Source organism: Bactrocera latifrons, unplaced genomic scaffold, assembly GCF_001853355.1.
Source record: "Bactrocera latifrons isolate USDA-ARS-PBARC rearing strain unplaced genomic scaffold, ASM185335v1 scaffold_32, whole genome shotgun sequence".
In the NCBI taxonomy this organism is placed as follows: domain Eukaryota; kingdom Metazoa; phylum Arthropoda; class Insecta; order Diptera; family Tephritidae; genus Bactrocera; species Bactrocera latifrons.
The window spans coordinates 410,957-431,562 of NW_017536852.1; the positions used below are offsets into that span (position 1 = coordinate 410,957).

A 20,606-nucleotide genomic window follows, 5' to 3' on the forward strand; every position below is an offset into this window, starting at 1 on the left:
CTTCAGAGAAACGACCTCTCACTCAGCGCTGGGCCACCATCGGTACATGCGCTGTCGCAAAACCCTTTTGGCCCAAAATCAATCTCAAGGAAACTAGTGACTTTTTTGGTCTCAGTAACGCTATCCTTTCCCTAGTTGGGGTATTTTTAACAGACTAGAACACCCTGTTGGCGTCCATGCTGTAAGTTTGAGAATCTTACGAGACCTCATCTGCAGAAGCTGTTTGGAAGAAGTTGATCGCAATCCACGTGCGACATTTGATCAGCCATCTAAGCCTAATGTAATAGTGTTTCCGGCTCGAAATCTATTTCAAAGTAAGTTTTGGAGAAGCAACCAAATACATACCATCCGGAAATTAGTACTAGAGTTATTCACAGTCCCGGAATTGGTACTTGATTTAAGCACTATCTGGGTATAATAGGAGGCTAATTATCGAAAACTATAGGATACAGGAAGAGTCGTTCACCGTATGCTATGATTTGCATTTGGAAAGAAGTATTAGTCCATAATGTTTTAAAACCAAAGACGGAGCCCAGATTGCTGCAAATATGGAGCGTCACTTCTACTACTTCTCGGTTCTCGAAGTGGATGTCATCCGACTAAGTACTTAGTTGTAACAAAAGGGCTGTGCAAAAGGCCATATCACGCATGAAAACATACCCTTATTGAAAAACTTTTGGAGATCAAATCATAGCAAGTGATAGGTCTTTTAATTAAGAAACTAATTTGACTAAATTTTGTGGGATGCGTTAGATCAATGAACTGTATTGGCATTCTAGTTTTGACGAACTGGTTTCTAAGTAGCATTCGGCACCAAGCTGAGCTGAAAAAGGAGATATAAGGTTAGACCAAACAGTTATGTGGTCTTCGTAGGCGATAGTATTTAAAAAAAAGATATATTACACATATATTGCTATTAATGGCTAGAAATATCAAATTCTGTTTCATTTCAGTCACAAGTTTCTTTACTCATATATATTCTACATAAAAAGCGGCATGATTCTTCAAAATTTTCTAGAATTTTCTTTAATAGATTTCTCAATGGAAAATGCATTTTGCAATCTCCTTGTTTTCCGTAACAAATATATATATTTTTGGATAAATGTGCATCCAGCCGTCTTGTAAGAAGCACAAAGAACACTACCATCAATATTCCATAAGATAATAATGGTGTTTATTGTATGCAATTGAAAAAAAGCCACCGGAATCTGTACATATGGGCTTTCACCATCCACCAATTCGGAAACAAAGAGATTCTTCGAAGAATTTTCAAAAATAATAATTTAATAATGAAAATTATTGCATTCCAGCGCTTACGCAATAAGCATGGAACATATGGTTGGACTATAAATGTGCCTCTCCTTCTCTCTCTGTAAACTTTTAACAAATTTTCAGTAAACAAATAGAGCCCAAACAGACGGGAACCCACTCGAGTATTTCGATACAAACTTTTATTAGGCATTAACGAGCTGTCATATTTGATAATTAAATGTACAACTATTTTGATCGAATAATTTCAACCCTGCTTAGGTGGCATTAAAGTAATCTGCTTGCCGATTATGTTGTCTGTCCATCAATCAATCAAATAAATTGAGACAAGGCATGTCGAGAATTTTGAGGACACGCGCACGCTTTTAGAGATTTGTGATGTCAAATTTCTCAGAATGAAATTTGAAACTCGCATACTTTGCGTAATCGCACACGTACATGCATACGCAACTATAACATACATATGTATTTATACGCTCAAATGTAGCTAGAAATGTATCTTGTGGAATGGGTGATACAAATCGACAAGGCGCAACCCTTTACAGCCGCCAGCTAAAGCGGTAGTGGCGTAGGTTGAGATTTGGACACGATTTCGTAATAAATAAATTTCGATCGGTTAAATTTAGAAAAATGTGGCACTAATTGTTGTGGGTTAAATGGTGGTGAGCAGCGGTAATGAGCAGCACGAGTGCATACCCTTATAAATGCGTGGTTTGATAGGTATACCCTGCAGGAAAAATAAACTTATTTCTACAAAACATAACCAGAAACTAATAGAAACGCTCGGAAAAAATGAGGTTGCCACAAGTTTGAAAATTTAAATTTAATAATAAGTCATTATATTGCTAATTCAACCTAAGGACTTTAGAAAAGCCAAAGTGGCAAATGGAGGTGTTGCCACCTGTTTCACAAGTTAGGTCTATTAGATTAACAATATGAAAAATTGCTCAAATTTTGGTGTTAAAATGAGAAAGTTCAAGAAAATTTTATGTGAAAAATATTTTAAGAGAGTTGCCACTTAAAAAAAAATTAAGGTCAAAAAACTTAAAAATGTTATTAAATTGCCAATCCAAATGGAGAACTTAAGAAGAGCTAAAGTAGATAATTGTGGTGTTGCCACCTGTTTCAAAATTTAGTTTTATTACATTAATATTATGTAAAATTGCTACAAATTTGTTTTTAAAAGAAGATTCAAAACAGTTTTATGTGAAAAATACTTTAGGAGAGTTGCCATCTATTAAAAAAATTAATTTAAAATAACTGAAAAATAGCGATAACTGTACTATAATATAGCTAACAATATAAAGTTTTTTGACGCAGCTTACTGTTAAAAATATTTCTTGAAAGGTATTGCCACATCTTTGGAAATTTATAGAATTGTGTCACAGATATGTATGCATTCATATGTAATTACTTTGGTAGCCCACTGTTTAAAAAATTAAAATAGAACAAACTAAAAATTTAAATATTCTATTTATCAAACAGAGGAATTTGTTTAAAGTTATTGTGAGAAAACTTTTTTTAACGGGAGTTGCCAGCTATTTTGCAATTTTGATTTTAAAAGATTAATAGTGAAAAAAAAAATAAATATTTTGTTCAGCAAGCCGAAGAACTTGTGTAAAATTATTGTCGCAAACATTTGTTGACGGGAGTTGCCAGCTATTCTGCAATTAATTAATATTAATAGTAAAACAAACTAGCTAGCCGTGGAACTTGTCTACAGTTATTGTGGGAAAAATGTTTTAAGGAGAGTTGCCACCTATTTTGCAATTTTAATTTTATAAGATTAATAGAATAAAGGATTGAACAAATTTTTTTATGGATAATCAGGTTCAAGAATGCTAAAGTTAAAAAATATTTTGAAACAGTTGCCCCCTATTGAAGAAATGAATAAAGAAAATGTAATGAAAAAACATGGTTTAATAAAACTTACTATTCAAAAATTAATTTTTTGCACAATTAAATACGTGGCAACTCTGTTCACAAATATTTGAAACTGCAAATATATTTAAACTTTATAGTATTATAGTATATGGTAATAACTCGTTAACATTTTTCAATTAAATTACATTAAAAACTTGAACTTGCCACAGTTGGAAATATTTGTGAACAGTGTTGCCACATATTTAATTCAATTATAATTACTTTATTCTTGTTTTATAATATTATTGTATGAGCACCGAATTGAAACATTTAAAAAATACATTTCCGTCGAAGATATTTTTTATGTGGGTTGCCAACTGTTTCGCATATTGTATTCTTACAAAATTATAAAAATAAAAACGAGTTATGATATTTTTGTTGAACATAGAAGTATTTTCGACGAGATCGGGTGAAAAAAATTAATTATTAGCGGTTGTCCCTGCACGAAGCTGTAATTGCTTCACGACATCTGGTCAGTTTACGAAAGCTTTGTGGTAAACATTCGACAAAATTCCTCAACCAAAGCTTTGGTTGATCAATTCGTGTTTTCCTACAGGGATATTAGAAGCACGCACACCACAACAGCATAATATATAAAGTCATAATATTCATCATATAATTTAGTTTCTCGAGTGCTTCCTTTTTGAGGTTATTGCACTCAAACTCACCTGCAAATGTGATGCCCATATTGTGTGGGTTGTCACGTGGCAGTGTTATTGTTGCATATGTGGTGCCACGATCGGGTGCCAGACCGGAATCCTCCGACTGTGCCGGACTCATAGCGCGATCCACTGGAAATAGATAACAAGAAAAAAATTTATTTTATAAATGGATGCTAAATTTTTTTTTTTTTTTTTTTTTTTTTTTTTTTTTTTGTTTTCTGTCTAGCAATGTAAACACTCCGTACGGAAAGTGTGGAAAAATAATGTCGAAAGCCAAAAATTAATAAAACTTGCGCCCAATTCGTAAATAAAAACAAGTTAAATTTTTTTTTTTTTTTTTGTTTTTTTTTTTTTTTTTTGTTTTCTGTCTAGCAATGTAAACACTCCGTACGGAAAGTGTGGAAAAATAATGTCGAAAGCCAAAAATTAAATAAACTTGCGCCCAATTCGTAAACAAAAACAAGAAGTGAGCAAACCGATTACATTTGCTTCCCAAAAAAAACTATTAAATTTTTCATAAAGGCGAAAAATGTAAACAAGTTGAACAAAGTCCAGTAATAATAACAACAAATATGAAAAAAGAATTCGACAAAAAAAATTAAATTGCAAACAAGCTATTTTCCTCGCTCCCTCCACATTTTCCATGCGAAAATTGAACAAAAGCGAAATTTGCGCGCTTCCTGGTGGTCCCATTGTGGCCCCGCTCGTTAACACATTTCACAGCGCATTTTATGCTCCCTTTTTACCATATTCTTCCAACTTCGCCTTCTCTTTGTTGGCGTTGCCTTCGTGTAGCGTGCACTTTACGATCGCCAGCATTGTTGTAAAATGTGTTAAACGCATTTTATTGTGCGAAAATCAGGCTTTGTTATTGCTTTTATTGTACTCGCGTAAATCTCATCAATCATTGATGCCGTTAATGACTGCCTCTGTGCAGCTGACCCTGCCTACCTCCCATTTGCAGTTTTGCAGCGATCATTGTGATCCATGTGATCATTACGCGCGAATGCCGCAGCCTCTCTCATTTGCTCGTAAACGCTGTCGGTTTTATTATGGCAGTATTCGCAATCGCAAGTCTTCCCTCATTCATCGTATTCGCGAAAGTATACATAAGTATATAAAATGCCTCCATTATCCGGCCTTTGCAAGACTGTAGCTGAAACATCACAACAAATTTGTAATCGGCTCAAAGCTCTGTTGATTTTTGAGACTATTTATGCTAAACTTTCATAGAAGTTCACACAACGGCTCAGTGTTATAAGCTGTCCCAGTGAAATTCTCTTTTAAGGTCAACAATTTAACTTAACCTAACCCTGAACTCCACAGAAAGCGGAGCATTCAATCAAAGTCCTTACTAACTCCATACTATCCGTACATTTTAATGACTTCGAAGCTTTGAGGTGATCGATAAAAAGCTACCCATTTTCCTTTAGCTGACTTCAGAGGTATTTTTAATTAAGGGTTTCCTAACTAAAATCTCCACAGATAATTTGATAAAACACTGATATGTAGCTTACTAGTCAGTCAGAACTGGGGTATATCCATACCAATGAAAATTTTTCATAGACTTTATCATCTAATAAATTATAATATCTGATGGTCTTTGTCTGTGTAAGTAGACTTGACGACATGCCGACACTCAATATTTTTGGACTCTATCGAAGAAGTATAAATTAAAATGTACTATTAGAAGACATAAAAGCAGAATCAATGAGGACCAAAAAAGAGCTTAAAATGAGAAAAAATATATACTGGTTACTATTGGTTATAGCGAACAAAAAAATAAATATGTAGTTTGAGTATTGAGGAGAGAGATTTTGAAAAACTTGCTCTTCTAAAGTGACGATAGAAGAGGAAACAAAATTGTTAGATCTCCCTAACTTTTATTGATCCATTCAGGCTTCGATTGACACAGTTACAATTTGAGTCTTAAGTTTTCTTAAGGGATATTTAGTAACTCGATCCACAAAAACCTATTTTATAATTTTGGCTAACAAAACCTTATGACAAAAACCTAGAACTTCTGTTAACATCAAATTTTTCAAATAAATTTATTCCTATGAGAAATTAATAGCCTTAGGTATTGTGGAATTCTGTTTATCTAACCATTAGTCGACTTTGATGATCTCGAATAACTCCGAGTTTCGTTAAGGTTTCTAGTGTAATAAAAAGTTTTCCATACAAGGACATCAATTTGATCGACCAGCCTTTGGGCCGATATCTCAAAAACTGACAAACCGACACGATTATACCAACTCAGCTCGTCATTATACATATATTCTATATATTTTATATATGTATTTATATTTTAAAGGGTCAGCGCGAGAAGCTTTAAGCTCATTAGGAGCTCAACTTGACTTGTCCAGTTTTGGGTTCTCGGTCATACAAACATTTCCGGCAACAAAAAAGCAGACGAGTTGGCTAAGTCAAAAACTTCTTTAGATGGAGCCAAGGCAGAGACAATTCCATGTACGCTAGGAATAATAAAGAGGGAACTAAATAGAAATAGACTAGATGGAATCTGCAAGCAAATTCAGGATACCGAAAGAACATGAGTTTAAAATGGACATGCTTTGTAACAACACTTGACGTAACTTGAAGGAAGCGATGTTTCAGACAAGGCGATGCTCGACAAGAGACCCTCTGTCAGACGACTTCCTCAATGTACTTCAGAAAAAAAAATTCGAGCTGCAGAGCTAAATAGAGACGATATAATCTTCTACAAGAGTGTACAACTGCTGGCGTACGCCGATGACGTCAATATCATTGGCCATAAAAACCACACCATTAGTTCTGCTTTCTCTAGGTGGGACAAAGAAGCGAAGCGAATGCGTCTGGTAGTAAATGAGGGCGAGACAAAATATATCCTGACAAACAAACAAAGGTCGCTTTCACGGCTTGGCTCACACGTCGCATTGACAGTCATAACTTTGAAGTTGTAGATAATTTTGTCCATTTTGGAACCAATATTATTACCAACAACAACGTCACCCTCGAAACTAATTAAAAGACACCAGCTGCGCAGCCTAGGTCCTGTCGTGCGAATGAATGAAAACACTAGAGCTCTAAGATTAATCGATGCAGTACTGGCCAGTGGAAGCAGAGGAAGAGGAAGGAGTCCTTAACTCCGTTGGAAAGACCAGAGAAGGACCTGAAGGACCTGGCTACACTTGGAATCTCCAATTGGCGCAAAAGGGTGAAAAATGGTTTGCCGTAATGAACTCGGCTCTAACCGCTTATGCGGTGTCTAAGCCAATAAAGAAGAAGAAGGAATCAAAAGAAATTTTAAGTAATGACGGTACATAAAATATTATTTTTTTTTTATAAAAGCACAATGCCTCACAATGAAACCATGACGAATTCATACAAACACACAATCATCAACCAAATTCCACGAATATTAAAACAATATTTTTTTTTTTTTAATTTTTCGGCAAAACGCATAAATTGAAAACACATTTGCTTACTTTGACGCTTTTCGCAGTCACATTCGAAAGCGTTCGACATTTGGCATACGGCACACGGCATAAAAATATCAAAGACCTCGATTGCCCATACCTAGAAGAAAACAACAAACACAACGGCTGCAATAACAACAAGAACATTGCAATATTTTCTTAATTTATTTGTCACCAGCAGCGTTGAGAGATCAAAGGCGCACCCAATTTGCATGCAGAACTCAGAACGGTGGCGTTGAGCGCCCCGCTTGTCGCTCGTTTGGGGAGTCACTTTGATTGGCTTTCGGCAGAGTTGTATGCCGTTAATAACAAAAAGTTGTAGCAAAACGCATGACCAATGCAATAATTCACAGGAAGATAGCCAAATCGAATTGCAACGCTGCGGGTGAACGCGTCGGCATCGCGAGCGGTGTTTGCCGCCTTCGCGCTCGAAGTCTTTGTAAAGAGGCTGCTCAGCGCACCGCGTACCGTTGGTAGGTGGCGTCGGCGACAATTGCTACTACGGCCACTTTGTATGAGAGTTGTGGCAGTGGCGCGCGTTGCTCGTGGCTACAAAATTGGAGCAGTCGTTGCGTGCCCATTTAAACCGTGACTTACGATGCCGCCGTTTTGGTAACATCAAAAGCGTAATTTATGCCAGCAAGCGTCGCTCGAAATAAATCAACAGATCAATTGGGTAGTCTTTCGGTTTGTAGGCATATCGAATATGCCATATTTGAATATTGGCAGTTTTAGTCTAAAATAATGTATTTGCTGTCATGCTCTATTATATATTTCATCTTGATCATGCAAAGATTTCGTCGCAAACGATTCCTATTCTGTAAAAGATTTTGAATGAGACAAAGAAATTATTATAGTATTTTCGGATGAGTACTTCTTCGAAGAATCACCAGACATTCAGAAATGAAAGGATAGTTCTTGTGGGGCGATAAATCGGACTTTCCATCTGAGTATGTGAAGAACCAAACCTGCCTCATTTGGGACGAAGAGCAAACTGAAGAGATTCAAGAGCTGCCATTTTATCCAGAAAAAACAACTGTTTGGTGTAGTTCATGATAATTCCATCAGCCCATATTTCTTCAGAAATGATGCTGGTGAGGACGTAACCATCAATACCGACCATTATTGACTATTTGATGCCTGATACACAGTACAACAGCTAATCTGGGGGGTGAGAAATTCCAAATCAGGGTGATGGTACTAGGTCAGTATAGTAAAACTTTCAAAGGGTTTGGCGTTCGGAAATTCTTTTTTTTTTTTTTTTGTTGTTTTTTGGTTTTTGCCAAAATGTTACAACTAAGCGAAAAAACATCAAGATAAGAAAAAAGGGGTCATAATGTCATAAAAAAAACTGACACATACGAACGCCAAAGCCTTTCAGGGTCACCCTGACTTGGAATTTCTCACCCCCTACACAATAATCACAAAAATATTCCACAGTCATATTAAAGTTCTAGACCTCGGCGACATTTGCTTTCAACAATCAATCGATTTATTGAGAGAACACTTCGGTGAGGAGATAATTTCACGTTTTGGGCCGGTCGATTGGCCACAAGTGTGATAATGACATAGTCTAAAGTCTATGCGGACAATCCAACTTCGTTTCATACCTTGAAGAAAAACATCAGACGCGTCATTCGCCAGTTATCAGTCGAAATTCTCGAACGAATCATTGAAAATGAGAGTCAACGGATGGACCATCTGAGACATAGCCGCAGCCAACATTCAAAACAGATAATCTTCACAAAAATTAATGCGAAAGAATGTTCTTTCGAATGATAATAAAAATTCTAAATGTAATTTAAAGTTTCTGTGTTCTTTCTTTAAAAAAAAGTATCATTCATAATGATTTCATTTCATTGAGTTATAAAATTCATAAGAAATACAAAATTTTCCCAAAAATAATCAAATTTTAACTATTAATATCTTTTAAACGATTGGGTTTACGAAAAAATCGTAGTCCTTTTTTGAAGAGCATTCAATTTCCTACAAAATCTACGGAACAAGATATTTTTTAGTTGGAAGCGAGATATAAAACTTTCTATATGATAATCAAAAAATAGAAAATAGTAAGTAGGAGGACCTTCCCGTTACAATTAAGAACTCATTCTTGGAAAGTATTCCTTAGAGGTGTCTAGGAACCCATTTTTCAGAGTACCAAACGAAAAAAAATTTGTTTTTTTTTTTTTTTTTTTGAATCACCCTATTGAACATATTCAGCTTTTTGTATTGCTGAACCTCATCAGGAGCACAGAGTGGTTCACAGAGGACACAATAGAATTATTTTAGTCTCGGTGGCTTCACAATGCAACTCTATAAGGACGAACAAATAAGCAACTAACTAATGCGGCCAAGCACCATTTTATTTTCCTGGGGCCCTATTCCGTATCTCGATTCGTAAATGTATTCTATTCGAAATTCGTATCTACTTTATAATTTTTCGAAAGTTGTACCACCTAGTGCCAGAATAAATACGTACAATTTTCGTTTTTGCTTTCTACAACTCAGAAGCTAACGAATATTTTTTTCGAAAATTGGCTTAAAAATCCAAAAATCGAGTTACGGAATATAAAAAATCCGAATTCGAGTAAATTTTTTTCGAATCGAGTTACAGAATAGGCCCACTGTAATAAAATGTCGCCTCTGTTAATCGCAAAGAGTATATGCAAATAATACTTCCTCAATCGGTTGACGAGCTCTCGCATGTTCTCAACTGTCACTTATATAATTTGAGAGACTTTTGCAGATGCATAAATATTCACTACGTTAGCAGGTCTCTGAGCTCATTAGCCATGCATTCGAAAAAAGTTCAAGAGGAACGAAAAAATTTTATCGTAGATTGAAAGTCTAAATCAGCAGTTTACAAAACTATAATATTTTAGTGTCATTATTAACACGAGTTCAGCGAAAGAAGTGGAAGTTGCCTATGAGATCATGATTTATAATATTTTCGGAGTTTTTTTTATTGGTTCTTCTACTTCTTTTCTACTAGTGTCGACATCGCTTAACAACAGCGTGACAGTCGTTTCTTCTTTTCAGTATTTGGCGACAATCCGATAACCAAGTGCAGCTAGGTCCTTCTTCACCTGATGTTTCCAAAGTGTAGGTCCTCCACTTCCTCTGCTCCCACCAGCGGGTACCGAATCGAAAATCTTCAAAGCTAAAATGTATGCGCAGTCGTTGTCTCTTAGTTCGCTGAACTATGTCAATGTCACCGTATATCCCGTACAGCTCATCGTTCTATGGACTGCGGTACTCGGTAGCTTCTAAAGCCAATTCATACGATGGTGTCATTGTTCGGCCTCGGCGCCATTCCGGAAAGACGGGAATGTTGAGGGACTTGTAGAGTTTGGTCTTTGTTCGTCGAAGAAGGACTTTACTTCTCAATTTCCTAGTCAGTCCGAAGTAGCACCTTTTGGCAAAAGTTATTCTACGTACGACTTCAAAGTTATGACTATCAACAGTTACCTGGTTATCCTACGTTGTGAGACTAATCAGACATATCGAATTATTTATCGGAAATACACGCTAAATTTTTTTAATAACCTGTCGTTTGTAGCCATTGAAATCCGGTTTTGCTTGTATACCGAAGTTCGGAACGATGGATCATTTCGATAGTATTATTTCCAAAGTTTTGAACGGCTCAGGTATGAGAATATTGTACTCTTTGAACACGGATGATCTTACTTGGTCGGGAATGGGCGAGCGAAGCACGGAATCGTTGTCTTATTCACTACAAGCGGCAATATGAAAAGTGAAGGAAGTGGTCCACTTATAAAACCTATACCCAAAAATAATTTACATTAAAAAAAATCATACAAAAGTAGTTTTTAATTTTCCTGTGGAGGATGAAGTTCCGATTTTTTAAGTACCCACTACAGTTATTTGAAGACGCTTCACGGGAGCGGAAATCGAATGGAGTACTAAATGCCTTCGATTCAAGTGCAAATGAACTTTGGCAACAATTTCGAACACCTTAGCACTTGGAGGAACATCAATTTGTGTAAAAAATTGCTGAATCTTCTTTGGATTGTTTTATAGTTTTGGGAAAATCAATGAAACGTTTCAACTCAAGTGGCTAATGTTAACTGGAAAATCGGGGGAAACAAACGGCCAACAACAACGAATACGACTGAAAAGTGTGTGGGGGACATTACGAATGCACATACACATAAATGTTCATATATATGTATGTACACTTTTGTTGCCGTTGCCTCTACCGCCTTGGCGCTGCCACTTCGCCGTGTGGCCGAAGAGCGGATGTGCAAATGATGCGCAACGCACGCAATTCGGTGGTCGCACATAATTATTGAGTGGTTGTTATTGTTGTGTGTGTTTTTGTTGTGTTTATAGCTGCCACCGTCTGAAACTATTTGTGTAGGAGAAAAACTTGTGTAATGAGCAACAACGTACGAGAATGTACTTAGCGGCACAAAGAAGACATCTTACGCTTGTAGTTTTCTGTTCGTGTGTTTGTGGTTGTGTGTGTGCACTTTTCATGCTACATTAGTTGCTGCATATGCTGGCAAACATATTTATACACAAGAAGTTAAAAAAATATATAAAATGTCTAAATTACAAGAATATACAAAATTAAACAACAACAAAAATAACATTAACAAAATTAAAAAAAGAAAATATTAAAGCAAAAAAAGTACAAACAATTGCTCAACAAGAATAACAAATTTCACAACAACAACAAAACGTTTACAAAAAGAACGAAAATTGTACACTAACAACAAAAATTATACAACAACAACTACAAAACTTAACTACAACAACGCCAGCAGAATTAATAAAACAACAAAAATTGTACAACAACAACTACAAAACTTAACTACAACAACTACAAAACTTAACTACAACAACGCCAGCAGAATTAATACAACAACAAAAATTGTACAACAACAACAAAAATTTACGCCAACAATAACAAAACACTATACAACAAGAAACAAAAGTTTTTAAACAACAACAAAAGATTTACAACAACAACAACAATTTACGCCAACAACAACAACAAAAGATTTACAACAACAACAAAAATGTTTGTACAACAAAAAGCAATTTTGCAACAACATCTTAAAAAAACAGCTAACTCATCTCTCCGCCAACAACAATATGGCCACACCAAAAATAGCCTTCGCCCCTTCTTCCGTGCTTGCCACAAACACTCTGCCAGCTTTGCTATGCTTCAATGCCGCTTGCCGCAGCCAGCGCCTCTCTCCAACTCTTTACCTGCGCGCAACTCACCTTAAGAGCTGCCAGCTATTTCAAAGCTAAATATCTAAGCACAACGCAAGCGTAAGTGGTTATTTGGCCAATCTGTTATTGTGTTGTTGTCTGCTTAGCGTTACTACATGCAAACATACAAACGAACATGTGTTATTGGTTTCGGTAGTTGCTTCCGCACGCCTGTTTTTATGCTTCATCGATCGAATAAAGTTGTTTGTTTACAGATTGTTGCGTACGCAACCATTGCGATGGGCAGACGTAGTACATATTTACATTAATACATTAATATGTACATACATATGTATGTTACAAACTATCGGCACTTCTTACAAATATTTATATAGCGATGTACTTGAAGAGCATTTGTATGTATGGATGCACATATGTATGTAGATATATTTTTGTGTATATCTGTAAATACATACGCACATATTTATACTATAAAACTATACTAAAATTTTCTGCTACATTTCAGTCAAAATAAACCCGCCGAATTTTTGGCTTTTGTATGAATGTCTAAATGTCTAGCAAATAGCTTTTCAATTAGCGCAAATTTATGATTTTTAATTTTGCTTTATGCCAATAATGATATATGTATAAACACCTGCACATGTATTTATTTACTTTTTGACTATGAAACTGGCATGAGTATATTATAAAATTCGGTTTCTTAAGTTCTTTTTTTCATTTGTGTCTGGCTGTTTATATTATTTTAAATTTTATTTACTTTTGATGAGCACAAGCGGCATTTCGAGCAAGGAAAACTATATTAGCCGCTTAGCTTGTTGTGTTTTCGTAATCAAATTTATTGAATAATGAAGGTCATTTCGTTCGAAAACAGCAGAATTGGGTATTTTCGAATTACTTAATTGGGCATGAATATATTGAAATATATGTATACTCACGTATATATATGTATGTATGTATGTAGGTACATACGCTTGCATAGCTCGAGGACAATTGGCAATCTTTATAGCTTGGACTAAAACAACGAAAATTTAATAGAAATCGTTTATTAGGTAATACAAGAAACTTATTCAAAAAAGGTCAATTTTGTCGGAAGAATTTTTGTCATTTTTATTTAAATTTTAGAAAAAAGCTTTACAATCCATCTGATCAAACTTGACTTGAACTGACTCGATACAAATTTTTTTCTAGATTGGTACAAACCATCCAAAAATCGCGCACCAAAATGAGACAAGCCCGAAGAAATAAAAAAAAAMAAAAAAAAAAAAAAAAAAAAAAAAAAAAAAAAAAAAAAAAAAAAAAAAAAAAAAAAAAAATGGAGGCCATCCCAGTCGGGGCTTGTAACAAGTGCATGGAAAATTGGAAAGAATTCTATAAAAGTACGAGAAAATATTTTTGTTTTTTTGTCACGGTTATATTTGACTAGACAGTATTACAGCCGAGGAACCATATTTCTTACTCTGTATTTAACTTCTATGCACTTTATTTCAAAGCAATAAAAAATGTATCAGTTATAAAGGAACCAGTGAGTCTACTGCTCTAAAAGTCAGTCTTCTTCAGAAAGGTGACAATCCACTCCGCGATAGTAGGGCAGATATATTAGCATTGAGTTCACTGACTGGGCGCTCAAGACTAATGAAGGAGTGTCTAGACTCTTTATTTCTATCTTCAAGTTACTTTATCACTGGACTACTTTGTGTGCTTGATCACAGCGATATTTCAGAAAGCTGTAAGACTGCTGAACTTGATAGTACAGGTTCTTTAGTATCAATAACTGCGGAATGCGAACTGATGGTAGCTCCGTTTGCATCCTGTAGTTTGCTACTGAATCGTTGAGCCTCAGACTAGGTCAGGAAACGTTGGTCAACTACCACCAAATATGTAGTAACAAAGTCCTTCTGGCCCGGGGTAAATCGGAACAGGTCTTCAAGGGAGAAATATAATAACTTAACAGATTTGTTATGGGTTCATGTCGCATTGCCGTTAGCTAATATCCAACCACAGATGTTTTTTTCTACTTGGTAAAGATTTCAAGATTAAAGTAAAGTAAATATTCGTAAATTTACTTTCAAAGTTTGAACAAGGAATGGATAGTTCGAAACAGCATAAGACTGACTTTTACTTTTCGTTAAAAAAAATATTCGAATGACTACAAACAGAAGTTTCGAGAAAAGCAGACATCGTGTAGATGGTTGATAAAGCTCCAAATCAAGTTTGATGCTCTAGCAGTTGATATCTGCCGCTAACCTGCTGTAATCATAGATCTTTCGAATCCATTACGTAACTTTCTGGTCAACTAAAGGTCATTGCTAGCATTCAATGTTACCCTGATTATCAAGCACAAGCATTTTTATAGAATAAGCTCATAATTTGCTAACAGAAAGCTCGATTCCGAAAGCTTTTGCCATCTCTGAAGGGCTTTTCGACATCATTAAGTTCTTTCGCATGAGACTTCGACACTATGTACCTTCGACAATCCGACCCTAATTGCAACAACAATCCACTATTGCATTAGATCTTACCGCGGTCCGAAACGCTGTTTCCGAAACGAAGTTTCAGTACAGTTAGCCCGATTCATATCAGCACTCCAAAAACTGCATTGCGTGTCGTTTTCAATTTGCAGCACTCAACTGAGGCACAGACGGCGGCGCAGCGCGCGCTTCCTTTCATTACATTTGCAACGCCATTCGCCGTTAATTTATCTGCAACAGTTGCACGCGGCGCAGCGGCAAACGATACTTGAAATTTTTTTTTTTTTTAATTCGTAAATATTTTACAATTAACGGGGCGCATTAGGCAGACATACCGATGCCATAATATAAACTTATATATATGTATATATATATATATATGTGTGTGTGTGCGTTTGCACCAACTTGTCAAAGGAGCATCAACGAGACTCGCGGTTCCTGCGCGTACGTTGTTGTAATTAAACAGATCACTTGTCGCAGGGAAAGGCAATCAAATCGCACACACACACACACAGGCACATCGATGCATGATCATTGTCTATACGACCAGCAAATCGCTAAGCAAAAGTAATTTTCGCACTTGCAACAGCAGAATGTGCCACAAACCGTGGCAAGTAATGTAATTTACTCTTCCATTAGCACTAATGCCTTCCGCGCTGATCCTCGTCATTGTCTCCTGGATCTCACCTCTTCGTCGCGTTTATGCAACATGTAAACATTTGGACGGCGTGGCATTAGTGACTGCTGGTTTGGAGGTCTTTCATGTTTCGCTGGCGCTGAGTTATGCCGCACGAGTGTTGCAGTCGATTGACGCTTTCAGCCACATTTGCACTTAAATGCTTTAGACGCTGTGGAAATTGCAGTTCCCTTTTTGGATCTCAGCAACTTCGTGACATGTTTAGATTTTCAAGTTCTTTTGAGTAGCTATGAAGCTGGCGCAGCTGCTGCTACACTGTTTTCATGTTTTGTTTTGGGAAAAGTGTTTATGCAGTTATGGGATAAACAAACTTGTCACTCAAAAGTTGTTGTCTTTCGTTAGTTGAAGATGGCAGAAAGGAAGAATATAGTAACTCCACTACTCTTCTGTCGATATTGATTGGTAAATTTGCATTTTTCGTTGAGGTTTTGTAGTACCTATTGAATCTAGTGATGTCTTATATTAGGAAACTAGGAAATGCGGGAAAGCTAATTACGATCTCTGTGTTATTTTATGATCTAGTCTATATGTAGTGTTCAAGCGCAGGTAAACTTAAGCCGTCACTTATAATCTTCTAAATGTGCAGCCACACTAATAACTTCCTTATCACCTCTCGACGTTCTAACTTTTCTACCTTAAATAGGTAAGCCCAATGAATGTCTCTAGTAAGGAAAATAGACCAGGCATAACTTATACCGCTACATGCGTCGTGCCCAATAGATTCTAAACTAGAACTAGTTTAAAAAGTATTATGTCTTGTTATCAATATCACAATAGAAAACAAACTCATCCTAGAGATCCAACGTAGTATCATTATTGCCAGCTCCTACCTGTTCAGATTAAGGAAACTTTTGAAAAGGAAAGTTCTCTCAGGACCAAATTTGATTTCTAAGCCTCGCAATATATCAATACGAACATAATAAGCAATAATGGGTAATGTCAATTTAAGTAAAGACAGCTTTTTTTATTCTTAAAAGATAGTCTACAGCTCGTTTTTGCTTTCCGAGAATTAAAATGTGTTTATAATTAATGGTGTGCGGAACAAAACAACTTATATCACCGAAGTAATATCAGACAAGAGATCATTCGCTTGTGGCGACACACACCCAAAGAATGGGGCTGACAGATCGAGAAGACTGCAGGAAATGTTTAGAACAAGGCACCAGGGAAACAATAGAGCACATGTCCCACATTGGCAAAAATACGCTGTAAGCATCTGGGGTGGGGTAGGATACACTGGCGGAGGTATCGATAGTGAGACCGCAGAGTCTGTTAAAACTCGCGTCAAGCGAAGGCATCACTTTTCTTAATGGTTGTAGGAATAGAACTCCAGCTGGTATCGCAAAGACAACTTAAAAGAGGGGTGTAAAACCGAACACGGTATGTGCTTTGCGTGATAGCAGACCTTTTAGAATACGTTGAGCTTAGATCACATGCTTATTTTCTAAATAAAAGTTCTTCAGATTGAAAATTGTAAAAACAATTTCACAAAAAATTTAACTAGTTCAGAACAAATTTTTTAATGTAAGAAAACATACTAAAAAATACGTGTTCCTTAGCAAATTGTAATCCTTTTTTTTATAATACATCCAGAATTTATTTTTGAGAGGTTTCACAAGAAAATGATTTTCAAGCTCTCTTCCTTTAATCTTTTCAATATTATTGTCATTAACATAGGTGGATACTACTCTCTGGAACAAGCTTCCAAAGAATTTCCTGACCGTCATCGAATGCTTTATGTCACTGAAATACTTGCTTTCGTAATAAAGTGGAGTCTCTTTTTCAATGATTCCTTAGCCGCGATTGCAGTGGGAATCCAAAATTAAACAAACTTGTTGTTCATTTTGTTTCCATAGTAAAAACGTCTGAAATTTTGTTTCGCATTGAAAACGAACAAACAGCCAAACACACATTAAATGGCATATGTATGTATGGTTAAGGTCAAGGTCAAACTATACACGAACACAAAAAACCATAACAAAAAAAAATGTATTGATTCGATTTGCGCGTGAAGTTTAAACGGACCAGTCCGGGTCAAATTTGATCAGTTGGTATTCAAGTGGTCACTATTTAGATAATATTATATTATTTTGTTCTATTCGGGAATCAATGCTATTTCGGCAGATGCATGATATTCGTGTCAATTTGTATGTCAGAACAGCAGATGAAACTTATGACAAACAGTAAGGAAAACTCTTTCTACCGTTTTACAATATTTCTTCAACTGCGATTTAAACTCACAACTCGTCTGTAGAAAGCAAATATTTAAAAGTTACAAATATTCAACTAATTTACGCCAGGTCCATCACTAGCTCATCATGAAAATGGAAATCTAGAGTACTATATCCTTGGTTTCTAGATTTCGTCTCAGCTGAGCTTTAACCCCATAATAACCACTTCTATGCTCAACATATTTCAATCAGAGCCTCAGACTCTCGAACAAATAGCGAAAGAGCTGAAATCTTGCTGCTAATAACATATTTATAGCGTTTATTTGACAAATTAAAGGGGTCATCAACATTCCTTTACGCCGAACCATGCACGCCTCGTCAACAATTTGTGTATTAATTTCCAGAAAATGTGTGCAATCAGTCAATTCGGGATATAAAAATTAGGGAGTATCACACACATACACCCAACACACACACACAAATGTTTATACAACAGCAATTTTTCTCATATCAACAAATTATATAGGTTGGTGCGCTTTCCCGTGAACTTGTCGGGAGTGTGTGAGAAATTGCTGCTGGGGGTAAAGTACGCTATCAACGGCATAAGTGATTATTTGTAGGCGGTATTATGTGAAAATTCCACTACGTGCTTTATATAAATGTATGTGTATATGTATTTACATATGAATGTGGGCTTGTGCGCTGCAATTAGGGGGTGACAAAGTGGTTTCGAATTCCTTCACTTTTGTGAAAGAATTCGTAATGGCCTTTAATTATATTTTTTCTTTATCGTGAAGGTTGCGAGGCATGCCACAGTTCATTGCAATTCAATGCATCATTGCACTTTGTGGACGACTTGTGGATTGATTTTCATTTGCCCGCCTGCTCAGGCTGTTGCTCGGAATTTCGATTTTTTTTTCACAAATTAAATGTTTGCTTTTTTTTTGTACACATTTTCTATACTCTCTATAAGTTTTATATTCTGAAATAAGGAATTTTTTCTTTTTATATTTATATTTGTATGTAATAGGTGATCCATTTCGAGGTTCCCTACTTTTTAAAGAAAAACCGCAGTAACTTCAAATTTTATGTTGAACGTTAATTATCATTCGAAAGAACATTCTTTAGCATTAATTTTTTGAAGATTATCTCTTTATTATCTTTCTTTATCTTTCTTATTTTTGAAGAAATATGAACCGAAGAGGGAGAAATCGGTTTCATCACTGAACGAAATTTGAATTGAAAACGTCGGATTTCGGAGTGAAGCGATGGCACTTGGGAAGATCGAGCTGCTTCAGTTCTTACTCAAATTGTATTTTGTTCACTTTCAATTTAAGAGCTCGACGTAAAATGCCCCATGTCGTTGCATACGTAACTTCGAGTTGTTTCGAACGATGCCGAATCTACTCTCCACGGTCTTCGTATACAATATACAATTTTACCACGTCCACCACAATCTATTTGGTCGAATATTAATCAATAATGTATAGCAGGTCTCAAGATAAGTGATATTGTTGCGAACAGTAGACTCAGTAAGCTGAAGCTGAGTATCTTTACCATAAGTTGAGCGAAGCGCGCGAAAAACATTCTTTACAGAACTTGGATTTTCGATTTGAATGCGTTGTTCAGGCGTAGGTATTTCCATGAAGAAATGTCAAATAATATTGAACAAAACTAACAAGACAGCTTAACTCACACGACTCACGCTTGATCTGTCAAAAGAAAACTATTGAAAAAAGTACCACTAGTAAGATCACCCCTTATTATCGCTTCGGGGCAATCGGAGTTAGCGTTTTTTTTTTTTTTTTTTTTTTGTGTTTTTTTTTTTTAACGCCCCGGCATTCCTACTCGCAATGCGTCATTCTCGCCCATTGACGTCATCGTTTTTCGAAGATTCGACTGAAGATACGCTCGTTGCTCACCAGACTTTTTCCGCTGTTGACTGTTGCTGGTTTAATTTTCCACTGCCAAAGCATATATATATTTACGTAGCATACTTATCTTGCACTTTGATATATTATCGCCCCTTTTGTCTTCAAAGTAAGTGCGTTACGCGCACATTAACTTCGCTGCCGTCGCGCGTCGAGTTCGCTTGCTGCTTTGTTGCCGGAGCAACTCTGCCTACTTATACTCGTATTTCGGTAAGGCCCTTCAACCGCCACACAATCTCTCAGCCCATCACTAGCTTTTTTGAATTACAGTTGTGCCTCTTCTCTTTCTTCCCGCCCCCAGGTCTTATTCGCTTGCAATTCAACTCAACTAAATTTGCAATAAATCATTTACACAAAGAGTTTCAGCGCGTTTATGCGCCGCCAGTTGAGCTACGAGCGCGCGTTGAGCGTATTTCGGAAATGTGGTAAAATTCTGATGACTCCTTGTATTGCATGCAGCGCGTCTAACACACGCACAATGATAGCGGCAATTCTTCCACAGACACGTTCTTCCTACTCCGCTTCACTTTGTCACTAAAAAATTGGCGCGCCTCTGCTGCTTTTTGCCGCTTTCAGCTTGTGGCTTGCAATTTTTGCGTTTTTCACATTCGACTTTTTAACTTCGGGCACTTCTGGCTGCTTGTGCTTTTTCGACTTTTTAACTTTGCACGCCGGGTTTCCCCTCTTCTTCCTCCGCATTACAACACTGCGCGCGCCCCATCTACAACTTTTGTGGCCGCCTGCGGTCGTGCCGCGTAACACGAGTAGCGGTTTAGTGTTCACTTGGCTTGCCGGGTGTCGGCGCGGCTTTTCGCCAAAACA

The 20,606-nt window shown here is 36.4% G+C and overlaps 1 protein-coding gene across 3 annotated transcripts in view; it reads right to left on the bottom strand.

Moving 5' to 3' along the window:
- LOC108971077 (glutamate receptor-interacting protein 1) overlaps positions 1–20,606 on the bottom strand; it is a 61,473-nt gene that overhangs the window by 22,095 nt on the left and 18,772 nt on the right. For all 3 annotated transcript variants that reach the window (XM_018936902.1, XM_018936901.1, XM_018936900.1), the window contains one exon: positions 3,861–3,983. In XM_018936902.1, the coding sequence (XP_018792447.1) occupies positions 3,861–3,983 (123 nt within the window). The remainder of the gene's footprint in view (positions 1–3,860; positions 3,984–20,606) is intronic.